The sequence below is a fragment of the Arvicanthis niloticus genome, chromosome 4 (assembly GCF_011762505.2).
Source record: "Arvicanthis niloticus isolate mArvNil1 chromosome 4, mArvNil1.pat.X, whole genome shotgun sequence".
Lineage (NCBI taxonomy): Eukaryota > Metazoa > Chordata > Mammalia > Rodentia > Muridae > Arvicanthis > Arvicanthis niloticus.
In genome coordinates, this window is record NC_047661.1 from 94,795,628 (window position 1) to 94,823,083 (window position 27,456).

The window sequence follows — 27,456 nt, forward strand, 5'->3', positions numbered from 1 at the left end:
ACAGTACATGAAATACCTCTGCTAAAATTAGCTTTAGGTCACAACAGTACACAGCGTGGCTATCTGGTTAATGTTAACACTCACAATGCTTTACTTGGACAGACAGAGCCCTTTTGTAGATGGGTAGCTAGGAAGACAAAGAATTAAATTACTACTGTAAACAAAAATTCCCCCATTAGGCCGTGGGTAGATGGTTTCAATGAAGAAACCTTTGGCAGCTGGAGAGATGACTCAGCAGGTAAAAGTGCTTGTCGCTCTTACAGAAGATCTAGGTTCTGTTTCCAGCACCCATATCAGGCAGCTCACAACTGCATCTAGTGCCAGTTTAAGAGATTCACCCTTAAACTACCCTCTGGCCTTTTCGGGCAACTGCATAAATATGTATGGTGCACATAAACTCATGCCAGCCAGCAAACATACTCATAAAATAAACAATATTTTTTTTTTAAAAGAAAACTTTTGTAAATGAACATTTTAATTTCTGTTGATGTTGGTGGTGGTGGGGTTTTTTGGTTATTTATTTATTTATTTATTCATTTATTCGGAGACCAGGTTTCTCTGTGTAGCCCTGGCTGTTCTAGAACTTAGCTGGCCTCAAACTCACAGATCCACCAGCTTCTGCCTCCTGAGTGCTGGAATTAAAGATATGTGCCACCAAGCCTAGCTAAACATTTTATTTAAAAAAACGACGACAACGACAACAACAACAAAAAAACAGTAATAACTGAGCTGGCAGGTTGGCTCCCTAAGAATGCTTGACCCCTGACCTTAACAAACTTGAGTTCCTTGGTGGAATACCTCTGTGGAAGATGAGAACCAATTCCCAAAAGCTGTCTTCTGACCTCCATGCATTCTCAGTGGCATGAGCATGCCTGCAGCAGTCACACACATCCCCCTCTCTCTCTCTCTCTCTCTCTCTCTCTCTCTCTCTCTCTCTCTCTCTCACACACACACACACACCATATATTGTACAATGTCACACAATGATAACGATAAATATAGTAAAAACTGTAAATCAATCTATACAAAAGATGGAAGAATCAATTTCAGGTTTGAGGAATGCTGAATTTGTTCATGTTGTGATACACAATGAGACAAGGAAAACAGAAGAGACTATAATTTGATTCAAACAGATAATTACTTGGACTTTTACTTGAATCTGAGGAATCTATAGAGATGTCAGTGTTGAAAATTATAACTGGTTCTTACAGTGAAAAAAAATAAAAGCAGAGAAGGGTTTGAGTCAATTATAAAAACCCCCAAACCAGTCACCAAGTCTTGTGAGTTTAAAGTTTTCTTACTGTCTCCCTTTCAGCTCTGATGCTGTTAAGTTCTTATCTTTAACCTGGTATGGGTGCTTAGACTGTTTTCTTTATTCTCCTGTGTATGTAACCTATGTGCAGCTGTGTGCAGCTGTGAGGGTTTGCAGAAGCCAGAGACTGATATTGGTTGTCTTCTGTTATTCTTTTCCGCCTTACTTTTCTTAAGGGTAAAGGAAAAAAATTAAAGATTTATTTATTTTTATTTTATGTGTATGTATGAGTGTACACATGTATGTATGTGTCCCGTGTGTATGTACGTGTGTGTGTGTCCCACAAAAGCTAGAAGAGGGTGTCAGATACCCTGGAACTAGAGTCACAGGAGGTTGTGAGCAGCCATGTGGGTGCAAAAGCAGCAAGTGCTCTCTACTGCTGAGACCTCTCTCCAGTCATCCTTATTTGTTTGAGATGTGTTTCTCGCTGGGCAGTGGTGGTACATGCCTTTAATCCCAGCACTTGGGAGGCAGAGACAGGCGGATTTCTGAGTTCGAGGCCAGCCTGGTCTACAGAGTGAGTTCCAGGACAGCCAGAGCTACACAGAGAAACCCTGTCTCGAAAAACCAAAAAAAAAAAAAAAAAAAAAAAAATGTGTCTCTTATTGAATATGGAACTCATTGATTGGGCAGACTGGCTGGCCAGCAAGCCCCCTAGGTCTACCTGTCTCTGTACCTCCAGTGCTAGGATTACAGGGACACCCACCCAGCTTTTATGTGAGTGCTTGTCCAGCAGGCATTTTATCCATACTGCCTAGCCCAGTCACAATTTTTAAGATGGAGAGGGGACAGGGTTTCACTGTGTAGCTCTGGTTGGTCTGGAACTCTATATAGACCACCAGGCTGGTTCAGAACTCACAGAGATACATTTGCCTCTGCCTCTGAGTGCTGGGATTTAAGAATTAGTCAGGGGGCTGGAGAAATGACTCAGCAGTTAAGAACACTGACTGCTCTTCCAGAGGTACTGAGTTCATGGACCACATGGTGGCTCACAACCATCTGTAATGGGATCTGATGCGTTCTTCTGGTGTGTCTGAAGACAGCTACAGTGTACTCATATATATAAAATAAATAATTTTTAAAAAGAGTTAGCCAGTTTATATGTATTAAATGTCGCACATAGCTCTAAGTCTGTAAGACTGTCCTGTCCTCACAAACCTCACAGTATTCCTGACAAGCTTTAGAGGCTGCTTCATTGTTCAGCACTTAACTGTTCTGTGTCCACCGTGAAACTGGAGACCAAATCAAGGAGACAGGGAAAAAAACGACGGGAAGCCTTCACTAAGGCACTTTAACTGGATGCTGAATACACAGAACGAAAGTAAGAGGCACAACAGATACAGATGGATCTGACAGGGGTGGAGATGTCAGCGCAGCATGAGAAAAGACACTTGAGATGGAAGAAGCAGGACAGAATGGTAGAGCTATAAAGATTCGGACTGAAGGCAGGGGACAGAGAGATTCAGTCTTGGCAAGAAAAGTGCAGTCCCATTCAGAATGTCTTGGAAGTCAGAGGTCCCATAAATCAAAAGGGAAGAAACTGAATAAGAAGACAATTTGGTTAGATGGAAAAGACAAACAGGGAGAGAGAGATATCAGAAAGAAATTGCAGGGTTTGAAGAGAGTTGACAGTTAAAGAGGGGACATCACTGAAAATGCTTAAGATTCTATCCTGGGAAAATATGAAGGCAGAGACATCACTAAAGTTTGGTAAAGGGGTATGAACTGACAGCTTAACATAGCTAGCCCGTAACTAGTTCAAACAGTATCAGAACAAAGCTAAGCTCCATGGAGTGGACTGAAAAGCAGAAAGACCAATACATTGTTGCTACTTAGGGCTCTATTGCTACCAAACTATACATAACTAAATCACAGTCTTAAAACTAAACTCCACAAGAGAGCAATATATTTTTACAAGGAAATTAATGCTTAATATTAACGCAATTTGCTGAACATTAGTTTGTTAACAGCTGAATCAAAAAGCAAGCCAATAATAAATAAATAAATAAATAAATAAATAAATAAATAAAGGTTGCCTTCCAACCCTTGTCATTATACTTGACTTAAACGCTAAATTATACCTGATTTCACAAGTTTTAACAATAAATGCTATTATAAATAGCATGTTCAACCTTCTAACTGCAAATGCACTTTCTAACCATTTCTTTTTTCTCCCTGGCATAGGGACTGAACTCAGACTAGGTACAAGTTCTACCCATGAGGGACTTCCCATAATCTGTACTTTCTGCCTCAGGTAGTAGTCTGCAGCAAAGTGAACTGAGCTATCATTGTGCAAACTCAACAGATCTATTCTTAATCAACATAAACCTTCATTACTCACCACTGATGTGGAACATAGTACCCTTTTGGCACAAATCAAGATCTATGAAATTTCATCTAACTTATAGTTATTTCAGCGCATGTGCGCGCACGTGTGTGTGTGTGTGTGTGTGTGTGTGCAGAGGACTGAATCTAGAGACTCATTTATGCTAAGCATGCATTCTACCTGCCAACATACAGTCCCTAATTTTAAGTTTTAAAAAGTCTAATAGAGTGTCAATGCATTAAAAGATATAAAAAGAGCTAATCAAACAACTTGCGACTGACCTTGTTCAAGTCTGAAGAGGGTCTTCTCTAGCTTCTCCATTTCGTTCAATAGTAAAATTCGAATCTGTTTATTGTGTTCCATTTTGGCTTACGGAGGCTTTGAACTCTTTCCGTAGAATCAAAAGGACTCCAAAGTGGAATAAGTTACCCCTATAAGACAAAGTAGAATTATAAGAAGAAAGAAAATATGACCTAAAACTCTCTGGAGTTGACAGCGGCACTTACATGGCCTAGATATGTTTAAAGCCAAGAAAAGCAATGAGAAAGAATGAAATCTTGTCAGTAAAGTCCGACAAGGGAGAAGTTTCTTTTCTCTTGGAGCAGAATAAGAAAGCCTGAAACAAAGATGTAGATTCTTACACTCTGTTCAAAACAGAACCGACCAAAAACACCTAAAGCATTCTCAGAGAAAAGCAATGCATCCGCGAGAACCCTGGAGTCTAGTAGCATGAATTCCGTTCCTGAGCCAGGGGACCCTGAAAGCTTCAAATGGCACTGCAGCCTCCAGGAGATCAGGCTGCTGAACAGGTGGAAGAGCACCCCGTTCCCAAATTCGGGTGTGAAGCCACCAATAGGGAGGTGATTAGACAGGGAAGCAGTTGCTGTCCCGGGAATAGCTGCGGCGGCACGCGATGTACAGAGCGGCTATAGATAGAAAGAATGCGCATGCAGAGCCGGACGCATTCCAGGCACTCACAAGCGGGATAGACGTGCGGCGTCGGGAGCAGGAGCCGGAGCCGGGTACAGCGGGAACGCCGGGCCGAGCGGCGGCCCGGGGAGGGCAGGGCGCCGTGAAGGGCACGGGGAGGGGCTCCAGGACCCGGGTCAGGGGACAGTGACAGGCCGGGGCTGCGGAGACTCCGCCCCCCCGGGGTGGGGGCAGAGGACAAGTCGACTAGCCCAGGGGGCGTGGCCCTGCCTCCCCGCCCACTTCCGGGAGCCATCGCTCCCGCTAGGACAGACCACTTATCTCGCGAGAGGTGGGGGCGGCTTCGGGGTTTGAGGGGTTTGGGGTTTGGGGGGTCATTACCCTGATGCACGATCCCAGTTCCAGGGATAATGTTTAGTTAGGGACGTTGTTTCTGTAAAGAAAATGCAAGTTGGGGAAACCAAGTTTCTTAAAATTCTCTGCGATGGTTGGCTTTCCTGTTACCTTGTGACAAAGCAGTCACCGGGAAAACCGGACCTCGGCTAAGGAACTGCCTCCATCAGACTGGCCATTGGGCATGTGCATGGGAGCATTATCTTGTTTTATGGTTGCTGTGGGAGGGAAATAGGGTTGGCCACCCCTGGGCAGATGGTCCTTAGTTCTGTAAGTGAACAGGCTGAACAAACCATGAGGAGCCAGCCAGCAAGCTGCACTTCTCTATGGTCTCTGCTTGAGGTCCTGCCTCTGGGTCTTTTGAGTTCCTGCTCTGACTTCCTCCAGGAAAGCGCTGTGACCAGGAAGTGTAAACCAGATAAACATTTTCTTCCCCCAACCCCCCACGTAAACCAGATAAACTCTCTTCCCCCAACTTGCTTTTGGTCAGGGTTTTATCACAGCAAAAATGCTTTTTTTTTGTCACCATTGATTTAAAGATACGGAAACAGATTCTCCCAAAGGTTAAGCAACTTTAAAGCCACTTAATGAACAACGAAGTGTATGTGATTTCAAGTGCATCCTTGGTGATTTTTGTTCAGTAAACCCTTTATCTGAGGGCGTTGACATTATTCCTGTGCCTTGATATCAATAAGGTCTTGGTAAATTGGAAGACTAAGTAATTTGGAAGACTGGTAAATTGGAAAATTGAGTTTGCTTTCTAGCTTATAAATACATTCTGGTTTTTCTGTGACAGTCATCTCAGGATTTCCCCTAATGCAATATTTGAGAGATCAGCCCTGGACACGGGGATGATACTGGTTTTTATACTCAGGAATGGGGGGTTTCTAAATGGGGGATCTGTCAGGCAAAAGGTGGGGTTACTGTTCGGTCAATGATGCTGTCAAACACGCAGGAAGAAAGGTCCTGGGCCATGACAGATGCAAAAGGTTACAGAAAGTTTCTTACTCTGAGAAGAGGGGGTATTCGGGTAAAGTTTATTCTCAGTGTTTGGTCCTAAATCACTAAAATCAAGAAAGGCAGAACCTAAGAACAAAATAAAGATTAGTCAATAATAAATATGTTCTTTAAAAAATATATACAGAGAGAAGCCCTAGGGAATGGCTCAATGGTTGAGTGCTGACTGTTCTACCAGAGGATTTGGGGTTTGTTCCCAGCACCCGCATGGAGGCTCGAAACTGTCTGTAACTCCAATCCCAAGGGATCTGACAACCTCTTCTGGCCTCAGTGGGCATCAGGCATGCAACATGATACATGCATATACATGGAGACAAACACACACACATAAAAAAAAAAAAAAGTCTAAAAAAGGAAAGTCATTTTAAAAATTCCCAAGCACTGATACAACAAACCCCCTGAAGAGTCGATAGGATACTTGCAAACACCAGGATTTAGTGGTGTGTTTTGTTTTTGTTTTGTTTTGATTCGGTTTTGTTTTTTTTCTCCCCTATGAAAGATTTTTTAAGTGTTCCTCAATGTAAAACCAAGCATTTTTACCCTTTCAAACAGTTTTTTGACTTTCTGTTTAAATTGTGGACTCCTCATTTCCCACAATTCAAGGTTTCCAGCTGACATTTTGGTTTAGAAGAAGGGATCAGGGAGGGCAGGATCTTGAAGCTGGTCGTCTATATTTGTCGTGGTTATTTCAGATATATTGCAGTAAAAGCAAAAGAGCAGCAGGTTAAATTAGATGCTAGTTTATTCCTGTCTAACATAACAGTCTGGCTGGTGGAGCGTCTTTATGATATCCAGAACTCAGACTCCTACTTCATAATCTCCTCCTGGGCCAACCTCATCATAATTGCAGGTGTAATGGGGCTGGGGATATCGCAGCCAAGTTCATGCAGCAGAGTGAAGAAAAAGAAAAGAATAAACTTCTTTTTTAAAGAGAATTTCTTTTAAAAGGCATGACATCTCCGTTTATAGCTCACTAAAATCCCTAAGATAGACAGACATGGCCACCATGGGACTAGCCAAAGCCTGGGTTTTGTTAAAGAGAGAATGGACTTCCTCCCACAACTAATAGTCTGCTCCAGTTTGCATTATGTTTTAAAGTTTCTTACCAAAAGATACCCTTTGCAACAGTAGAATGGAAGACAACTAGGAAATGTCTTTTTAAAAAGAAACACTGACACTAAACCTACATGCATTCATCCATTTCCCGTTAGGGGAAGTAGCTCTGTTAGTCAAAAGAGCTTGCTGAAACTAACCCTAAACTCTTGCCAACTGACTGACCAGGCTCAGCCCAGCTGGAGAAGTCATGCTTGCTGCATGCTGACTCCCAGAGGACTGGACAGAGGTGAGCCAGGCTCACCTCTATCCTTTAAAAATGCAACAACCAGAAGAGTCACACTGCTTTGCAGGAAGAGGAAATAAATAGCAAAAAGGAGTTGGGATGATGTTTAGGGGAAGTTCTCTCTGCAAAGTTGGGGAAAAACAGTGCCCTCGAGCATTGAGAAAGTCACGTGACCTCGTTGAGCCCTGCCTCCTAAACTATTAATGATCTTCTAAGGTTCGCAAAACTAAAATACACGAAATGTTTTGAAAAACAACATATGTCCTGTAACTACTTATTGACAACTACTATTTAATGAGCATGAAGGAGGTACCAGATACTCTTCTGAGTCCATTATATGAATGGACTAAATGCTCCAAACACACAACATTGTCACTCTTAATTGGGAGATAAAGAACAAAGTCCCCAAGGTCAAGTAATCTGTTTAAGTTTACCTAGTGAAAGAGGGGACAATGTGAGTTCAACTGTATTCCTGGTGATTCTTGTTCAGTAAACCCTTTATCTGAGGCACTGACAGGATCCCCGTGACCTGCTATCAATAAGGACTTCATCAACTGAGATGGGATGATCTGACTTTATATGTAGCTGTGTCAAGAGTGAACTTGCTTTCTCGATTCTCAGGACATCCTGGCTTTTCCGTGACAGACAGCTCAAGATTTCCCCTTCAGTAAGCCTGTCTGCCTTACCCTCCTTCTCCTGTGGGAAGGTCTAGTAATCTTCTAGCTCCTTTACTGGGTGCTATGTTCTGCCCAAACTGTCTCTTCAATTTTATCCATTTCTGCAAGAGCCTTTGGGGTGGGTATTGTCAGGATGGCAAAATTATAAAAATATTTACACTGCTCAGTTATAAGTAAATATGCATTCTTTATATTTGTAGATGTATGTGGGGGAAGTTGTGTTATTTTTGTGGTGTATGTGTATAACTGCAGGTGCACATGGAGACCAGAGGCTGTTTGGTGTTCTTTTCTATCACTGTCTAACTTAATCCCTTGAAACAGGGTCTCTTGCCGAAACTGGAACTAGGCTGGCAGCCAGCAGGGCCAAGAATCCTGTCTCTACCTCTCCTCTCCAGCCTTGGAATTACAAGATGACCTTATTGGCTAACTTCACCCATCTTTTAATAAGGGTACTAGGGATTTGAACTCAAGTCTTTGTCTTGTGCAGCAAGCATTGTTACTACTGGGCCATTTTTTGCAGCCCTGCGATGTATATTTTATTCTTAAAAACATCCTCTAAGGTTGGGAAGATACCTTAGTTGGGTTGGTAAAATGTTTGTACATAACTCACGAGGACCACAGTGGTACATGCTTGTAATTCCAGTGCTAAGGAGACAGAAATAGGCAGACGCCTGTGGCTGGCTGACAAGCTACCTAGGTTAATCCGTAAGCTCCATGTCTCAGTGAAAGCCCCTGTCTCAAAACACAAGATAGATGCTTCTAGGCTGGGTATGGTGACAGGTAGGTCTCTGTGTGAGGCCAGCCTGATTTACATAGTGAGTTCCAGGCCATCCCGGTTACATAGCGAAATGGTCTCAAATAAATAAATAAATAAATAAATAAATAAATAAATAGATAAATAAATAAATGGGAGAAAATAATGTTTGCTTGTTTGTTTTCAAAAGATGGAAAACTCCCAAGGAATGGCACCTGAGGTGATTTCTGGTGTTCGTATGTATGTATGTGCATGCATGTGAACACACACAGAAATTCTGATTATCTTTTTCCAACTATAGATCAGAAAAGGAAAACTGAGCTTTATCTGCTTTGAAGCTATTTCTTATCATGCTTAAATGATCTCTTTATCTCTGCCTCTTTGAAGTAATGGTTTCTTCTCTTTCCATGCTCTCCCACCCCCTTCTCTATAGAAAGGTGTCTGGCATACAGAGAGGAGACTCGTATGAACATGACTATGCTGGTCCCTTTTTGGGGTTTGCATCACAGGAAGAGGCCTGTCTAGCCATGCTTCTGGCTGTGCAGTTAGCACAAGGTACTGATGTCTACAGCTGATAACTCCGTTATTCTTTCTTGGCTTCAGCAGAGTAGACATTGATCCCCCAGTGTGTGCCTCAGCCTGTCTGGTATCAGCCTCTCTGATTTCACTGTAGAGCTTTCTGTGTACCTATATCTTCTCTGTTCATAAACCTGTGCTGGAATCAGCTCCCTGTTGCCATGGTAGACCATGATGGTTAGTTTTAAACTGTTAACTCGGTAAAATCTAGAATCACTTGGGAAAGAATCTCAGTGAGGAATTGTCTAAAGTAGGTTCGTGTGTGTGTGTGTGTGTGTGTGTGTGTGTGTGCTCACAAGAGCAGATTATGCAAATTGATTTTTAGGAATACACAGCCTAACAGAGCTCCCGCCACTCTCTGGAGTTAAGTCCTGGACAATATAAAAAAGGAGAAAGTACATTCATTCATTCTTTCTCTGCTTTTGACTGTGGATGTGACTCGATGGTTCAAGTTCCTGCAGCCTTGATTTCCCAGTTTTGAAGGACAGTAATTGTAAACTAAAATAAGCCCTTTTCTTGCCCAAGACATTTTTTGTTAGGCTATTTTAACTTGGCATCAGGAAAGGACTAAGACATATCTTTCTAAATCATGTGCTGGAGGTGAAAACCTAGTCCTGGTTAGAACTGACCCTTCCTTTGGACCCACCACTTCCATCAGTTTGATCCGCCAATGTACTAAGTTTGCAACACATAACAGAACCAAAGGGCCCGAAACTCAACTCAATAAACAGTAATTTCCCAGTTTTCCTCTGTCAAACTCCTGGTAAAGTTACAGCTAGCACAGTGTTAACCACGAGCATTTACTAAGTGTTCAAAAGAAGCACCTTTCTTAATTATTTTGGTTAGTTTTAAATTTTCTCATGGCCGGGCGGTGGTGGTGCATGCCTTTAATCCCAGCACTTGGGAGGCAGAGGCAGGCGGATTTCTGAGTTCGAGGCCAGCCTGGTCTACAGAGTGAGTTCCAGGACAGCCAGGGCTACACAGAGAAACCGTGTCTCAAAAACACAAAAACAACACAAAAAAAAAATTAAATTTTCTCATGAATGACTTGGAGATAAATTAATAGCTAACTGTGTGGATTTGTTCCCAGGTTAGAAGGATGGGAAGCATGTCACCAAACAAAGCTGCCATCCTGGCAGAATTGTACATCAGGTTTTCTGACTTAGGCTTCTGTCTCTTAAACAGAGTGAGCTTGAAAGGACGAAGTATCTTTTCTTGTGGGTCTACTTATCTATAACAGAGGCTACTGTGTAACAAGCACCTAACCTCTTGGGAATGAATCAAACAGCAGCGGTACTTGTTTTGGCCCTCCTTCCCTCTCTAGCCCAAGAGATCCAGGCATCAAACTAAGTATGTTTCATACTTCATGTACTGGGAAATATAAATATGAAATTGAATTCTAGGAATGTAAAAGTAAGCAGTTAAATCATTTGGCTTCAGATTTTGAAAGATTTAGAACTGATAATAAGAGAGGGCTGTACTTTTCTTTTCACCATGGTATTATCGGTCGCTCCCTTCAAAGCAAGCAATATAGACTCTTGAATTATTCAAACCTTATCAGGTAAGTTGATAAACTATGAGTAGATAGGAAAACAGAATATAAAGCCAGAACTAGAACTAAAGACTTTGCTTAACTTCTCCAAATGGGCCTTTGTTTTATATAGATTGCCACATACTATATGATACGAAAATTAGATGAAGTATAATCTATGAGTGGTACACCTGCTGCATGATTTGATGGTCGGAACAAACTAACTCTCCGCGCACTTGTCAGGGGTGGTTCACTGCCAGTCAAGTAAACTCAGGAAAGGTCAGCGGTATAACCACAAAGGCCAATCTATTTTAACTACCAGAGGTTTATAAAAAGCCCTCTTCTCAATTTACTGTGACTGTGAGAGTCACTTTCCTGCTTACACAGTAGCTAAGGGTGGTGGATGTTCAATGCAACAGAGCAAAAAAAAAATCAGCAAAACATTAAATCAGGTTAATAAGCATGTGGAAAAGTTTATTTCATGAGCATGGGTTACATGTACTGCCCAGGCATATTATTGCTCATTGATTACATACAAAAATATACTAATACATTTAAAAAAATTTTTTTTGTTGGGGGAGGGGAGGATTGTAGAGTTCCAAACAATGAAGTTATTTTTGTTTGTTTTTTTTTTTAAAGTAAGAGGTTCTAAGTTGGTGATAATGGGTATTTTGAAATATGAATGTATGAAGTGTACATTACATACTGAATCAGTGTAAAATGTAGACTATGAGCATGTTTTGTTAATCATGCCTCATTCAGTTATAATATTCCTTAGGCCCCATATTGATGTATCTCTCCTTTCTCAAGCCTATTAGTTCTTTGACATTGTAAAAATAAAATTTCAATAAAGATAAATAAATAAAATAAATAAAAATAAATAAAAAAATAACCACTGCTCTTGGTTGCCCACCTTAACTAAAATGTTGAGACCCTATTCCTGAAGACATCACAAACCTTGGTTGCAGGACACAGAAAAATCACTCTTGAATACTCCCTGCTGGCTTGCGCTCTCTCTCTCTCTCTCTCTCTCTCTCTCTCTCTCTCTCTCTCACCCTCCCTCACTCCCTCTCCCTCCTCTTCTTTCTTTCTTTCTTTCTTTCTTTCTTTCTTTCTTTCTTTCTTCCTTCCTTCCTTCCTTCCTTCCTTCCTTCCTTCCTTCCTTTCTTTCTTTCTTTCTCTCTTAATAATAAATGTACATTTTATTAGAGGTGTTACAAACTGTGATCTGGCTAGTCCAACAACGACTGTCTCACAAAGGAAAGGCCGAGACACCTGGTCCAGTAGGCTGGATGTCTCAGCTGGCTTGTGAGGGATTTTCTTAATTCGATCATTTGAAGTGAACTCTCCTAAGTCTGGCTCATACCTTCTGGTGACAGCCTATACAAAGGACATGGGGAAAAAGGAGCTTTTATACTTTTTGCCTGCTTGCTCTCACTCTTACTAGAAAGTTCATCTATTTTCTGCAGACATCCATTCTCAGGTATTAGAGCCTCCTTGTTAGAGATTCCAATAAAACCGGCTAGCTTTCTTAGTACTTCAGGCTGCTGAGGGAGAAAAGGTCTGACTCAGCACTGAACCCTGCCTGCTGCAATACCAAGCTGCTAGGCTAGATGAGTCCATTGAGGCAGTAGTGAAAGGACAGTTAATGGGGTTACCATATGCTCCTGCGACTGGCTATGAGGCCCCCTCCACAGGTATTGTAAATCGATCAACAGCCCTGGCTCAGGAAATCCAGTCCTAGGGAAGAGCCTATTGAGGTTGTTTTTTCTAAATGGTCATGTTTTGAAATGGCATTCTAAACATTTGTGCTTATATTCATAGATTTGCGCTGCTCCCAGACTTGGTTTGGAGAAATTTCTTTTTCCAGTGCGAGGTTGTTAAAGCAGGGATGCATTCCTGTTGAAAGTGCTGAGGATGACTGACTGAGAGCGCCGTGAAGTAAATGGCACATCTGTAGCAACCTCCCCCAAAAAGCTCAGAGGAAATGAGGAGGCAGAAAGAAAGCAAGAGCCAGAGGAAGGGGGGGGGGGAGTGCTTGTAACGCGTGTCCCCTGGACGGGACGTGCTGCTGCCCATGTAAATTCATAGCAGCTGCGGTTTCTATATAAAACCTGCATAAGATCAAATCAGTTCAAAATCCTAGCATAGAGAGGAAAGGGGCCCCAAAGCCCCACCCCAGCTGGAGAATTATTGCAGTTGATGGCTACTAAGGGACGGAGAGTCACTTCTCCTTAGGAGTGTGGTCACTATAGGCTCCCCATGCCCCAGTGGATGACCCCACACACATACACATATGGGCAGCACTAACTGAACTCAGTGGGTTATAAATAAATAAATAAATAAATAAATAAATAAATAAGGGGCTGGAGATATTGCTTGGCAGTTAAGAGCATTTGTTATTCTTGCAGAGGACCTGGGTCGGTTTCTAGCACGCACATGGTGATTCACAACTGGCTATAACTCCAGTTCTTGAGGATCTGATGCCCCCCCCCCCCCCACACACACAGGCAAACCACTTATGCACAAAATAAATCAATCTAAAAATTAAAAAGAAATGTAGACAGAGCACACGAAATGAGGAGGTTTGTGTGTATTGGGGGCTTCTTAGGAGAGATGGAGGGGAAGATATGATCAAGATATATTGAACACATATATGAAAAATTCAGACAATAAATAACATAGAAAACGTTCTGGAGAAAAAGTAAAATAAAATCTAAAAAGCAATGAAAATTTGAGGCATGCTATACTTTTTTTTGTTATGTCTTTACTTTTTTTATTGCTCTATTTTTAATGTGTCAATGTTTTGATTGTATGTATGTGTATATAGCATGTGGATGCCAAACACCCACCCACAAAAGTCAAAGAGGGTATCAGAAGATTCCAGAAATGGAGTTACAGGTGGTTTTGAAATACCATGTAAGTTCTGAGAACCAAACCCAGGTCCTCTCCAAGAACAAATGCTCTTAATTGCTGAGCTATTTCTTTAGCACCACCACCCTATGTGTTAGATCTTTACAGTAGCATTAAAATCACAGTGCCAGGGGACTTTGTTGTGTTCGTAATTCTATATTGTGTAAAAGGAAGGATGGCATAAAGAGAACATTAGAGTACATGTCAGAAAAACAATCCCCGAGCCCACCCCCACACTAGTTGTATAGACAAGTCACTCTGATGGCCTTAATTTTGTATCAACACAATGATTTTTCTTTTGAGACAGGGTCTCACTATGTAGCCCCAGCTGTCCTGTTTCTATGTAGATGAGGCTGGCCTTCTGAGTTCTTATCTCCTGAATGAGTGCTGATATTAAAGATGTACACCTAGGCCAACATGATGACTCCAAATATAGGATGCAAAAACAGAAAATTAGGGCCAGGAGCAGAATGCACAGAGACCTTACCCCTTTCAAAAATCGAAGGGATTCTTATGATGCCCAGAAGTGACAATACTACATTCAAAAAAACTGGGGTCAGGGGGAGGGGCTTTTGAGCAACCTTCTTCATGAAATACCTGATTATGGGGTAGTGACTCAAAAAAAGAAAAAAGAAAAGAAAGAAGGAAGGAAGGAAAGAAGGAAAGAAAGAAAGGAAGAAAATTCTAGCATGTTCCCACTCATCAAGACAAAAAGGCACAGGAAACATTTCTTGGATATGAGACTCCTCCCACCAAGTCCCCTTTCCTGCAGAATTTATAGAAATCCTGGAGCCTTGATTGAAAGTCTGATCCTCAGTCTAGTGTGGGTACTGCGTCTTCTCTCATATAGCCTTTCTATGAGAAGCAAATCCTCCACCATGGATCAGGCAGTGTGGGAAGCTTCAAGATGCTCTTCACAGCTGTCCTCTTTCTCATTAGAGACTCAACAGGGTCTCTGTTCACTACCCTCAAAACAATAATGCTAGGGACAGGTGTGTTGGTCTATACATGTAATCCCAGAACCTTGAAGGCTGAGGCAGGAGGATTTTGATTTTGAAGCTACCCTGAGCTACCTGATGAGTGCCAGTCCATCATGTTCAGTGTCCACTGACTACAGTGACATGTTTCTCAAAAACTAAAACAAATAAAATGCCAATTTTTTAGTCCTAGTCTTCTGGGTATCTTATATACATGTCTTCATTTGAGTTATTGTGAACTTAGACCAAAGTAAAATTTCTTAGATTCTATGAGAAATATTAAATATTTTAGCTTATGAATATTGTGGGGGCAGTTTATAACTTTTATATGTATTTTCTAAATTTTAAACAAGTAAACTATCCTTTTCATATGTTAAATTTCCCATAAACTGTATCATCTCTGGGCTGGCCAATTTCTTTGACAGTTTAATTATTGTCTATTGACTGGATGTTTCCTCAGTGAATTTAATTACCTTACATATTATAACAACCTAGCTAGTGTACCATATCAAGCACAGGAGAAGTCTAAATGCTGACAGTACCGAATTTGCTTTCCTTCAAGGATATGTGGTTCAGTAGCACTGACGCCTACAAGAGGACTTACATATACAAGTTAGTTACAGTTTTAATTATGTGTGTATGTGTAGTTATGTGCACATGAATGCAGTTGCCCATTAGATGCAAAAAGAAGACATCAGCTTCCCTGAAGCTGAGGTTACAGGCAGTTGTGAGCCACCAGATGTGGGTGTTGAGAACTGCACTTGGATCCTCCGGAAGAGCAGTATATGCTCTTAGCCACTGAGCCCGCCCTCTCGAGACCCACCAATTTGTCACATTTTATTTGGTGTCCTTATTAGATATCAAGTAGTTCCCTTAGCTCTTGGGGTTTAAGAGATATAATGGGGTGTTAACAGTTATTTCATCCCTCTAGACTGGGAGATGTTGCTATTTAAAGTAGTTTATTCACATGCTAAATTAAACCTGTGATCTTAGTGTCAATATTTGATACTCGGATAATACTTTAGAGATTTCCCAAGTGTTGTGATGTTTATGGTTTAACTATGGCTACAATCTTGTAAAAAAAAAAAAAAAAGACAAGATATTTTTTTCATTGCCTCGTTACAGGAAGAAAAATGAGGTATAGAATACAAAGTGGCTGGTCAACAGTAGAGGGGGAACTAGAAATCAGAGCTCTTAAACTTCCGGCATGGTCATAAAGGTATTCTGGAAATACATAGACCTGGTAATGATCAGGTCTATGACCGGGTAATGATCAGGCTGTCTGATGAATTTTTTGTGGACTAAAACAGCATAGTGTTAGAGACAGTATGGGTTTCATGAAGGCTGGTGCACACAGGCAAGAATTTCATCTGGCATGATGATTCCAGCCTTAGGTTTCATCACTTAGACAAATGTGGTCATCTTTGTTGTCAGGCATGGCATTAGGCCACAGGTAACAGATACAAATCGCATTTAGAGGGATGAGGTTGGGAAGGGGCTACAAGGGCTGGGTATAATACCAGAGGCTTAGAAGTCATATAGACTAAGATTCTTTGCTACTCTTCAAACTTAGTTGTAGAATTGAAATACAAATTAGGACTGACATAGTTGCTCAGTCTACAAGTGAGAATATAGGCATGAAGTCTAGGAAGATTTGCGAATTGATTGGCTGTAGATGTCACCCAGACGTGATGCTTGACGCATGGGGGAAATGGGCTAGTTCTAAATTCCTTAATGCATTCCAGGCTCTTATTGACAGAGCTCAGTATGCTGATCAAATGTCTTTAGTCCACCCTGATGGACAGAGCACAAGTGGGCAGAGAGCAAGAAATACTTCTTTTGGCATCAGGTATATGGTTCAAGTTACAAAGCCTGTGGTTTATCTGAGACTTTAGCAGTTCTACACATGTAAGCTCACTGACTTACCACTGGGAAGTTTCCATGTTAAACCTGTATAAACATGTGCTGAAGCATTTTATGATAATCCCATGTGTATTCTCATGGCATGTCACCAAATGAGCACACACTAGGGGTATCTAGGAAACAACACAAGCATTCTCATGACAGAGTTATTTATGTTAATGGTGATTAGAGAAAAGTAACAGCTGGGCAGTGGTGGTGCACGCCTTCAATCCCAGCACTTGGGAGGCAGAGGCAGGTGGATTTTTGAGTTTGAGGCCAGCCTGGTCTACTGAGTGAGTTCCAGGACAGCCAGGACTACACAGAGAAACCTTGTCTTGAAAAACCAAAGGGGGAAAAAAGAGACAAGTAACGACCAGTTTAATGATTCACACATAAAGGTTTATTTATCCCACCCCCTTTCCTAACCTTGGTACAGTCTATACAGTTCATAGTTGAGTGCAGAGAGTTTCTGTTTGGGTTCAACGGGTGATGCAATAAGCTGGGAGTTATCAGGTCTTTGCTTCTCATTCTGTGTCATCCTGGGCCCAGCAGCACTGACACCACTTGGAAGTGTGCTAAGAATGCAAAATCCCAGGGCTGGAGAGATAGCTTGGTGGTTAAGAACAGTAAGTATTCTTCCAGAAGACCGGGGTTCAATTCCTAGCATCTACATGGCAGTTCACAACAATCTATAACCCCAGTTCCAGGTGACCTATCACCTTCACACAGATATAAAAATGGAGAATTCCAGGCCTGATGTTACACTTGCTGAGTCAAAGTGTATCCTAGCAACATCAAAGTGTATCTTAGCAACATCTTCAGATGATTTCTAACACAGTTAAGTGTAAGTAGCACCGGGCATGCTTTTATGTCTTCAGCTTATGTCTCCTTACACTTTCTTTTTTAAAAATTACATTGATTGATGTGTATGTTTGTAGGTGTTCGTGTGCCACAGCATATGTGTAGGGGTCAGAGGACAATTTTCACAACTTGGTTCTTTTCTCCCATGTGGGTCCCAGGTATGAAATTCAGGTTGTCAAGCTTGGTAGCAAGTACTTTACCTGATGAAGTCACCTTGCTGAACCCCTATTTTCATTCTTAGGTACCTCAGCTTTCTACTTTTCTGACCTCTGCTGAACATTTTACAGGCTGAGGGTTTTTTGTTTGTTTGTTTGTTTGTTTTGTTTTTAATTCTAAAATTTGTCACTTTTAAAACAGCCATCCCTCTCTTATTTTGCCACGGTGAGATGCATCTTTGGTTTAAATCCCTCACAGGTTTTTAATGATTTTCAATGATTTTCATTTTGCTTTGTTTGGGAGACACGTTCTCATGCTATATCCAAGGAAATCATTATGTAGGGTCACATGGTCAAACTTGTGGCTATCCTCCTGCAGCAACCTCCCAACTGTTGGAATTGTGGCTATGAATTGGCACACCTGGCATTAAAAGTGTAGCCCAGGCTGGCCTTGAAATGGAAATCTACCTTCCTCATCCTCTTCAATCTTCTGGCTAACTTAGGCCACTGTCCAGAGCCAGTTTGTTTGTGGGAACAAAGTCTCATTTGGCTTTCCAGGGAGACACTTGCTCTCTCACCATCCTGAAGCTTCGCCTGTGGCAACTCCCTCGACAGCACTCCTGTGTCAAGGTTCTGCCTACTGCTGAATTCCATCAGAAAATGTGTTGTTCCTGATTTCAAGATTGTGTGTGTAGGGCTGTGTGTGTGTGGTGGAGTCATACTACTTTTTACATGAGGAAAATAGCCTGTTTGTGGCTGTATCTGTCAGGCTCAATTTTTTTGTTGTTTGATGTTTTACAACATCATAGGAATTCTGAACCTTAGAAATAGTCTCCCAGCAGGAGCTGTGCTTCTTGTGTTTCAGCCCTAAGATTTCTTGTTTTATAAATGCCAATCACTTAAAGAAAAGTTCTTCCCACACTCCTTCTTTTGTGTGTGTGTGTGTGTGTGTGTGTGTGTGTGTGTGTGTGTGTGTGTCTGGAGATAAGGACTTACCCTGGAGCCCAGGCTCACGTGAAGATTCCTGCTTAGTTCAGGCTGGTCTTGAACTTTCGATCCTTTGGCTCAGTGTTCAGTGTTGGGATTATAGACATTTATCATTGTGCTTGGCAAAGGGAAACATCTTTTTAAAAAATTGTCACTTTGTTTTATTATTTTAAATATTTTTATTTATTACTATTTTTAACGCATAGGGGCCATGGTATTCTGTCCATGTAGAGGACAGAGGATGACCCTGGAAATTGGTTCCTTTCTTCCACTAAAGCTTCTTTTTGCTACTTTTATCATCTTTGTTACAAATGGGGTTTAAGAAAGAAACCCTGATGGGACATATTGCCATCTTGGAATTTAGGTATTTCTGTGTGCATTGTTTTTGCTTATATATCCAAAATGTCACTCAAAAATATGTTGTGTGAAGTAAGCTATCTTGGTTGATAAGCACTAACAACATGGCTTGTTTCCTAAGACTCCTTCGTTCTGAAACCATTTCCCCTGTTTCTTCATTGTCTCTACAGACCACACAGGATGCATGAAGCAATGGGTAAGAGGAGTTTCCTGAAAGACACTTAGAACACATTAATCGACATGCTGAAGTAGAATCAGGTAGAGAAGACCAATTATTGGATACTGACTGGTTGATTGATTGACTTGAGGTCCTGCTTGTTCTGCCCGTTTGCCAAGCACGATGTCTTACCTGCAACAGAATGACCTGGAAAACTAGCTAAAACAACACTACCTGCTGACAGCCGTAAGCTTCTGCTTGCCTGGCAATCCTCTTTGCCTGCCCCAGGTTGTGGTTGTAAGGGTATAAAATAAAAATGCTTTGTTATAAATTAAAGGCTTTTTAGGAGCTGTCTTGGCTTCTGTCTGTCGGTGACATCTCCTCTCTTCCACTCTCATTGATATTGGAGAGAGAGCTTATTCCAGAAAGATTCCGGAAACAATGCCAATCCACTGAATGTCGTGTGAGATTTTATACCATAAGCAGTTCCCTTCTCTCAAAGGGATCCCAGTGGCTAATCCTTAGCTATCTGAACCAACGTGTCATCTGGAATCAGGAATCGCCCTGCACAAGCGGTGGGAGAAATTGCAGCTGAGTTCAGCTTCTTGTGAGACTGATGCCTTTGTTTCTCTGTTTTACAGGAAGGGTCCTGAGTATTCAGTCTCTAGGTAACCAGTTAGGTTACAGTTGCTTCCTCTAACCAGCTGCCACAAAAAAATCCAGCCAAGCTAGTTTAAGCTGATAAGAGTGATGTCTCACTTGTAGGAGTAGAGTGGGAGAGCCACAGTGGGTGCTATTTCCTTCATAGTAGACCAGAGTCTCCATCAGGTAGCCCTGCCCTCAGGATACCTTCCACAGAAATGTAAACGAATCATGTGATTTTCTTTTTCTTCTTCCAGGTACTTTAAGTTTGTGGAGTTTTTGTTTTTGTAACAGGGCCTTATGGCACAGTTCTGGCTGGCCTGGAACTCTGTAGACCTTTTTTAGACTTTATAGAGGTCTGTTCTTTCCTAATGAAAGACAGAAAGGAAGTAGATCTGGAAGAGAGGGGAGGCAGAGAAGAGAGAATTATAGGGGGGAAACTTCTAGCAATGCTTTCCTTCTTGTCTCCACTGCTAGGACAAAGATTTATTTTTTGGTACTAAAAATATGACTGGAAAGCAGGAACAACTAAATCCTGACTCATGTGTTTTATTATTTAATAGTGACCCATGGACAGATAAACTTTTTTTTGTACTTAACAGATTTTTTTTAACTCAAAACACTTTATTTATCAATATTTGTATATACATATATACTTATACATGTATACAAATGTACACACACATATATGAACAATAATTAAATAATAAGATGTATTTGAAAAGTGTGGGGGGTTGGGAAGAGTGAGAGGAAGGAGAGAAAGGGAAAACTTATGTAAATACAGTGCTCATATATGAAATTCTCAAAAAGGAATCCAGTTTTTTAAAATGTTCAACAGATTAACTAGCATTTTACAATATGAAAATAAATATGACCTATAATTATGTTGAAGGACATTTCAACTCACTACAAACTTTGAAGTTTAATATAAAATCAATAAAAATTATTTTACCCAGCATACTAACAAAAACCACAATAATATTTTATAATTCAAAGTATTTCTGAGAACAAGAAAATGGATTTTTAGAAGCTAAGTCAGCAGAGCCAGAGGGACACTGTGTGTTATTTCTTTTTCTTTTCTTTTTTAAAATTATTATCAAATCATAATTTTTACTTTTTAACACAGGGGTTATAAACATGAAAATGCAGGATGTGGGGAAGGGGATGGCACAGGAGCATAGGTGTTCAAGGGGAGTACAGATATCTTTCAGAACAGGGTATCAGCTGGGTGAAGGTTCAGGGGTCAGGTCACTATGACTCTGCCTATGCTTCACTTGTCCTTATCTAAGTTGGTACTATCCGCCAAGGCTGCCTATTTACAAGGTCTATGACTACTCAGGCTGGTAGATTTCCATAAATGCTGCCTGTTTACAATAGTTTATAGACATCTGTCTCAGTGTTTTTCCATAGAGACCCAAGACTTTGTGTTAGCAGGCATGTATGTCAGGCCTATTGCTAATTTTAGGCTTATGGCTGATTTTAGGCCTTCAGTGTATAAGCAGGGCTTCCCCTGACATCTCTACCCTTCTCCAAGTATAGAAGGCAATTCTAATCTTGCCAAGGTGGGGATAGAGGACTGACCTCCAGTAATTAAAGGGGACCTTGTAATGGCTCCAGTCCTCCTGTCATTGTCCAGTGAGGCATGAGGGCCATACCTGTCCCGATGTCTTTTTCCTGGAGAGAGGATACTTCTGACATCAACTCCTATGCAGTCAGGCTTGTCCCTCGGGGAACCCAGAAACATATTTTTAACTTTTATTTATATTCCCTTGCAGTGCTTAGCCTCGCAGCCTAAGCAAGAATTCAGATTGCCAGACAGAGGGGGTTCTGGGTGGCCCCTCTCTGCTTGGTCAAGGGGCAGAAGTCCCCTCTTTTAGGTTGGGTGGAGATGGGACTTGGGAGCACCCTGGATAGAGTAACATCCTCATCTAGAGTCTCATGGTCCTCCATAGCTAACTTATGATAATGTATGAATAAATTTTGCTATCAGAGTATCTGTCTGTTGTTTCACAAAGTTAGTCAGCCTATTTAAGGCCCAGGGACCAAAGGAAATAAGCAAACATAACCTAATTAATGGTCCCAAGATGGAAGGAAGTAGGGTTAATAATCATGGAGAGGTTGAAGACCAATTCTTGTGCAAGCTCTCATTTTTCTCTTTCTCTCTCTGTCTTTTCTCAAGACCTTCTCTGGCCTTTTTCACGTTCTCTTTAATCATCCCTGCTTTGTCTATGTAAAAGCAACATTCTTCTTTAAGGGCTGTACACAGTCTAGAGATGTACACAGTCTTTTCAATTGTAAAAGAGAAAATCAAGTCCAATAAAGTCCTTTGCAATTTTGGGGGATCACATCAGACATTGAAACGAGGGATTTCTTCAGATTAGTGATGTCAGTCTATAGCTGTTTGATGTCCTTGTCAAAGGCCCATTGGAGGTCTGAGTAGTATAGGTCCGGAGGCCAGCACCAGGATTAGAACTCCTAACAGCAGACATCACAGGTGATTAATTTTTACCTGGAAAGGAAAAAAGAAGATAAACTTTTCAATCATCTAAACGTATTAAAAAATATTAAGTGGCCAACCTGGAGAATGTGAAATATTTTTTTCAAATTTCGCTTAAGGGAACATAAGCAAAGATATTGGAGATAATATAGATGAATAAATACGGAAGACCACATAAATCAGTCATTACTAGGAAGGCTAGCCTTCTATTTTTAAATGTCCTGTTGGCAGACTGCAACAGACAGCTGTATTAGGTGGACAGAGGCTGTCTGCGCGTGGGGAAGAACACCATGCTAACTCAGTTATTTTTAGTTGTGAAACCTCCTCTTAAAACCCTAATATTAGAGAGAGAGGTATACACACAACAGATATACACATACAAAGAGAGAGAGAGAGAGAGAGAGAGAGAGAGAGAGAGAGAGAGAGAGGAAGGGAGGAGGGAGGGAAGGAGGGAAGGAGGGAAGGAGGGAAGGAGGGAGAGAGTGTAAGGTCCTAGATTCAATCCCCAGCACTAAAATTTTTTTTAAAGTTTTAAGAACACACTCAAGTTGAATGTTCTTAAAGCTTGCATGGAAATATCTGTTGTTAGTACTCCACAGCACACAGCACTGGCAGCAAGCCTGCCATTTCCCTGAAAAGCCTCCTTTTATTCTCCTGGGAATCCTGTCAGCACTTCTGAGTAAGTGCTGGTGTGGGTGCTTGATCAGCATGCTTTGTGCTGTCTTGTTTAAAAGTCTCATTCGAGGTGGAAATATACTACAATACCTATCTATGTGTCTATGTATCTATGTGTTTGTGTATCTATGTAACTATATATATAGTTTTATATATATATATATACCATCTACCTATGTGTTTATTTATACCTTTCTCACTCAGTGTGTGTGTCTCTCTGTGTGTTTCTCATCTGTGTTTACAGTCTCTTTGTGGGTTAAGTCTTCCTGGGCAACTGGCGTACCAGCTATAGTTGCACCTGAGTATGCACGTCTCACTTCCCTGGTGTCATGCTTCCTGAAAAGGGATCTGTTGAAGCTGGACCCTACTCCAGCCCCATTGCTTTTGTCTCCTTCCTTCCCTCAGACATGAACCAGAGTGAGAATCTGTCAAATCTCTCTAGCAGGGCTGTGGTCCCAAGTTCTACCTTGACACTCGGGTGTATGAACGCTGCTTGGGGTAGCAAAAACAGGAGACACTAGACTGCATTTACCCTATACCAGTCATGTCCCTTTGTGGGCTACATGTTCTGGGCCTGTTCTGTTAAGTTTATCTCTGATTTGTCACTTTGTCTGCCACTCAATTAGACATCACTTTCAAACAGGGCTGCTTCCTTCTCCAAACTAACTTTACCTTGTTCTGGATTAAAGGTGTGTGCCCAGGGCTGAGCCACACCATAAACATAGTTTTTTTTGAGTAAACAACACAATCCCAGGGCTGACAGTGTATCAAATACCCTGCAATGTGTTCATACCCACGTTCAACATCTACTTCAAGGCATACTTTCCCATAAGCCCTCATTCATGACTCTCTTTCATCCTATCCTTTTTTTTTTCTGCATTGCATTCTGTCTTGTAGTAAATTTGTTTTCTATTCATTTTCTGTTTTTGTTAATCTCTGGCTTTGACTGGAAGGCTATCTAAAGGAATCACTTTTTATTTTCTGTCATTCTCCCATAAAGATGAATGGCAGGCTTGCAATAATCTCACTGAATGGTTATTATAATCAGTAACTACTTAGAGCCCACAGTGAATATAATTCTATGTTTGTGTTGGGTTTTAATGTATTTTTAAAGAGATGTATTTATTTATGTGTATGGGTGTTTTGTCTGCATGTACATCTGCCCACCAGAAGGGAGAATTGGAATTCATGAGACTACCATTATAGATGGTTATAAGCCACTCTGTGGTTACTGGGAATTGAACTTAGGAGCTTTGGAAGAACAACTAGTGCCCTTAATCACTGAGCCATCTCTTCAAGCCTCTTAATGCAGTTTTAAACAGATACATCATACTCCAAGGAAAATTGTGACTACTACTTGAAAAAAAAATTCTCTAATGGCCTGTTTTGGGTTCAGTTAAGTAAGTTAACCTGAATATGAGTCAAATGCACTTAATATATTACCGCTATTATAGAAAAATCCTCTGAGTTTGTCATAAACTGATGAGATCTTTGGGGGCTGATACTGGCACTCGTTGGTAGAATGCTTTTCTAACAGTTAAAAGCCCTAAGTCTAATCACTAGTACTGAATGAACCATGAGTGGTAGTAAATGCCTAGATTCCCAGTACGTGGACGGTGGAAACACGAGGCTCCTGAACTGAATAGTGAGTTTGAGGCCAGCTTGGGTTAAAACAAAGACCCTGACATACATAAGTAAATAATAAACAAAAACCCGATAAACCAAAGTTTAAGTATTTCCAGCACTAGTCTCACTGGCTATGACCAACCTGATGAAACCTGAAGGTGGTAGGAAGTGGTCACACAGAAAGCTGAAGAGACATTTGATTGAATATTCTGCTTCTCTTCTGGCTAGCTCTAATCTGACTAGATGCCAAACTCTGGGATTCTGTGTCTGAAATGATTCTAATAATCTAGTCACCTCCATTTTTGTATTTACAGAATTTGTGTGGCAGGCTTCTTCACACACTCCTGCCTCACCGCATTTCCTTCACCAGCTAAGGCATTAAAGATAACCGCAGAGGGACCGGCAGCATCTATGTCACATTAAGAAGCGAAAACAAGTCACTTCCTCTTAGATGAATCTGACAAAGAGTGTGCCCAAATTTAAATTCTTCTCTTCTCTCCCTGCATCTTCAGTCTGTCTGCAGTTTGTGGCTACTGGTCTGCAGTCTGTTGTTTATCCCTAACAAAGGGCTTTGCTCTGTGTTTATTGAACAATACAGAACACATAGCATGTGAAAGGGAGGGGGGCTTTTTTGCAGAAATCTTTCACAGACTTTTACAAGGGAAGAGGTCATGTTACTGACCCAACTGACCCAGAAACCCACAGAACTACAAACACATATTGTCAAACTTTCTCCATATTGTTTGCAACATCTATGGTGGATGTTTTTAAATATTGTTTTCAACTTGTTTGCTATTGCCACAATACATACATACACATACATGTATACACACATGCAGGCATACATATATAATTTTGGGTCAGGGGCATGGAAGAGTCTGTAATTTAAGATTAAAGCCATGTAGGGCTGGAGAGACATCTCAACAGTTAAGAACAATTGTTCTTGTTGAGCACATGGGTTTAATTCCCAGTACCCACATGGCAGGTAACTTCAGTTTCCTGGGATCTGACACTCTCTGTGAGTTGACATGGGCACTCTACATATAGTGCACACACATACCTGCAAGCAAAAATTCGTGCATACAAAATAAAATAAATAAAAAATTTTAAATGGATTAAAGCTATCATTTAACTTAGGCTGTAAAAATTGATTGCATGTACAACTCACGACATAGTGATGTTGGTTATATTGTTCTCTCAACAGCAGGTTAAATTTAAATAGGCCGAGTACATAGTAGGGCATCAGGTTAAATATGCAGTGTTGAATGCTGCCAAGGCATCTTATTAACGTAGTGGCAAGGTCTAGAAAATTAATTTATTTTTAATGCAAGAGATATTTTCATAAAAATGTATCACTACAGTTTCCTTTGTCTCTGTTCGTGCCATTATAACAAAATGCCATATGTTACAGACCTTACGGTTGTGAAGCCTTGCAGTTGTAAACCACGATCAAGTGTTCTGAAGATTTCCGGCTGCATAGACGATACCTTTCTCTCTGAATCTTCACATGGTAGAAGTCAGCAAGTTCTGAAGCTTCTTCACGGAGGGCACTAATTCTGGACCTACTCTGAACAAGACTGGCTGTACACCACACCAACTGAGATATGATTGTGACTTAGACATGTGGACTGTTGGATTGTAGAAGTCTTCTTAAGTCCCTATTTCAATGGGCCTCATTGCTTCTTTCCCAGAACCTTCACTGTTGCCCTGGGGGTTGTGCAGGATACAGCCCTTTGTCTTTATTGGTAACATATTAGGGGCTGTGCTTTAGTGGAATGGAGGAACAAAAACCATGCCAAGCACCTCCCTTCAAGCACCTTGCCATTCAAGGATCAGACAGGGGAAATTGTGACTTGCCATAGAAGGAAATAAACTTGTTCTCACTTCGGGTCAGGCATTTGAAACACAATGTCCTGTTGTCTGCTGCCACCGTGTGGACATTTACATTCATTGACTTCAATCTTGGATTTTCCTTATAAGGCCCAAAGAAAGACTAGGTCAGATACAAAGAATTTAAACCTAGTTTTTAGTGCTCTTCTGCCTCAGCTTGTCCCCTAAATCCCTCTAGGTTCCCTGTGCTCTCAGGGTAACACGTGTCCACTGTTACATGCCTTTCCCCCTTGGCGGTGTGCTATCCCCGAAGCAGGACTAAATCTACATAAATCTCCTTTTAGAGCTTTTGAAGAACCAGCTTGAGGCATGGAAACAGTCGTATTTTGCTAACAACCACATGAACTTGGAAGCAGATTGCTCCTAGCTCTAGATAATACCTGGATTGCAGCCTCGAAGAGACATAAAACCAGAGGGCTGCATGAACCTGTGTCTAGATTCTGTTAAGGAAGAAACATATGCTATTTTCTACCAGCAGGTATATGAGGACCTTTACTACCAACAGAGAAACAGAACTCTGCTCTTTGGTTTGACTTATGACTTCCCTGTCCACGGGACTGCATCACACATCCTTAGTGTATGTGTTCTAGTGTGCTGTCTGGTGCTGTGACAAACACCAGGACCAAAAGCAGCTAAGGGAAGAAAATGCTTGCTTGGCTTATATGTCCCTATCACAGTCCATCGTAAAGAGAAGTCAGGACAAGAGCAGAAGCAGAAACTGAAGCAGAAACCAGGGAGGAGTACTGTTCCTCAGGGCTCACTCAGTCCTGCCTGCCTGCCCTCCCTCCCTCCCTCCCTTCCTCCCTCTCTCCCTCCTTCCTTCCTTCCCTCCCTCCTTTCTTCCTTTTCCTTCCTTCCTTCCTTCTTTTTCCTTCCTTCCTTCCTTCTTTTTCCTTCCTTCCTTCCTTCTTTTTCCTTCCTTCCTTCCTTCCTTCCTTCCTTCCTTCCTTCCTTCCTTCCTT

At 41.3% G+C, this 27,456-nt stretch overlaps 1 protein-coding gene and 1 long non-coding RNA gene across 3 annotated transcripts in view; one reads left to right on the forward strand and one right to left on the reverse strand.

The window, feature by feature from the left end:
- The window catches only part of Agl (amylo-alpha-1,6-glucosidase and 4-alpha-glucanotransferase), a 63,316-nt gene extending 58,575 nt beyond the window's left edge, over nt 1–4,741 (reverse strand). The window contains exons 1-2 of one of the 2 annotated variants that reach the window (XM_076933180.1): nt 4,617–4,741; nt 3,920–4,069 (exon numbers count right to left, since the gene is read on the reverse strand). In XM_076933180.1, coding sequence (XP_076789295.1) covers nt 3,920–4,001 — 82 coding nt within the window. In that variant the 5' untranslated portion in view covers nt 4,002–4,069; nt 4,617–4,741. Of the gene's footprint in view, nt 1–3,919; nt 4,070–4,144; nt 4,247–4,616 lie in introns of those variants that run through there. The other variant, XM_076933181.1, reaches the window with a different exon arrangement.
- On the forward strand, nt 4,530–26,152 carry LOC143442111 (uncharacterized). Its single transcript, XR_013110039.1, has 4 exons — nt 4,530–4,660; nt 9,182–9,303; nt 19,178–19,265; nt 26,016–26,152. It is a non-coding gene; the product is annotated as an uncharacterized LOC143442111 (long non-coding RNA).
- The last annotated feature ends 1,304 nt before the right edge of the window (nt 26,153–27,456 follow it).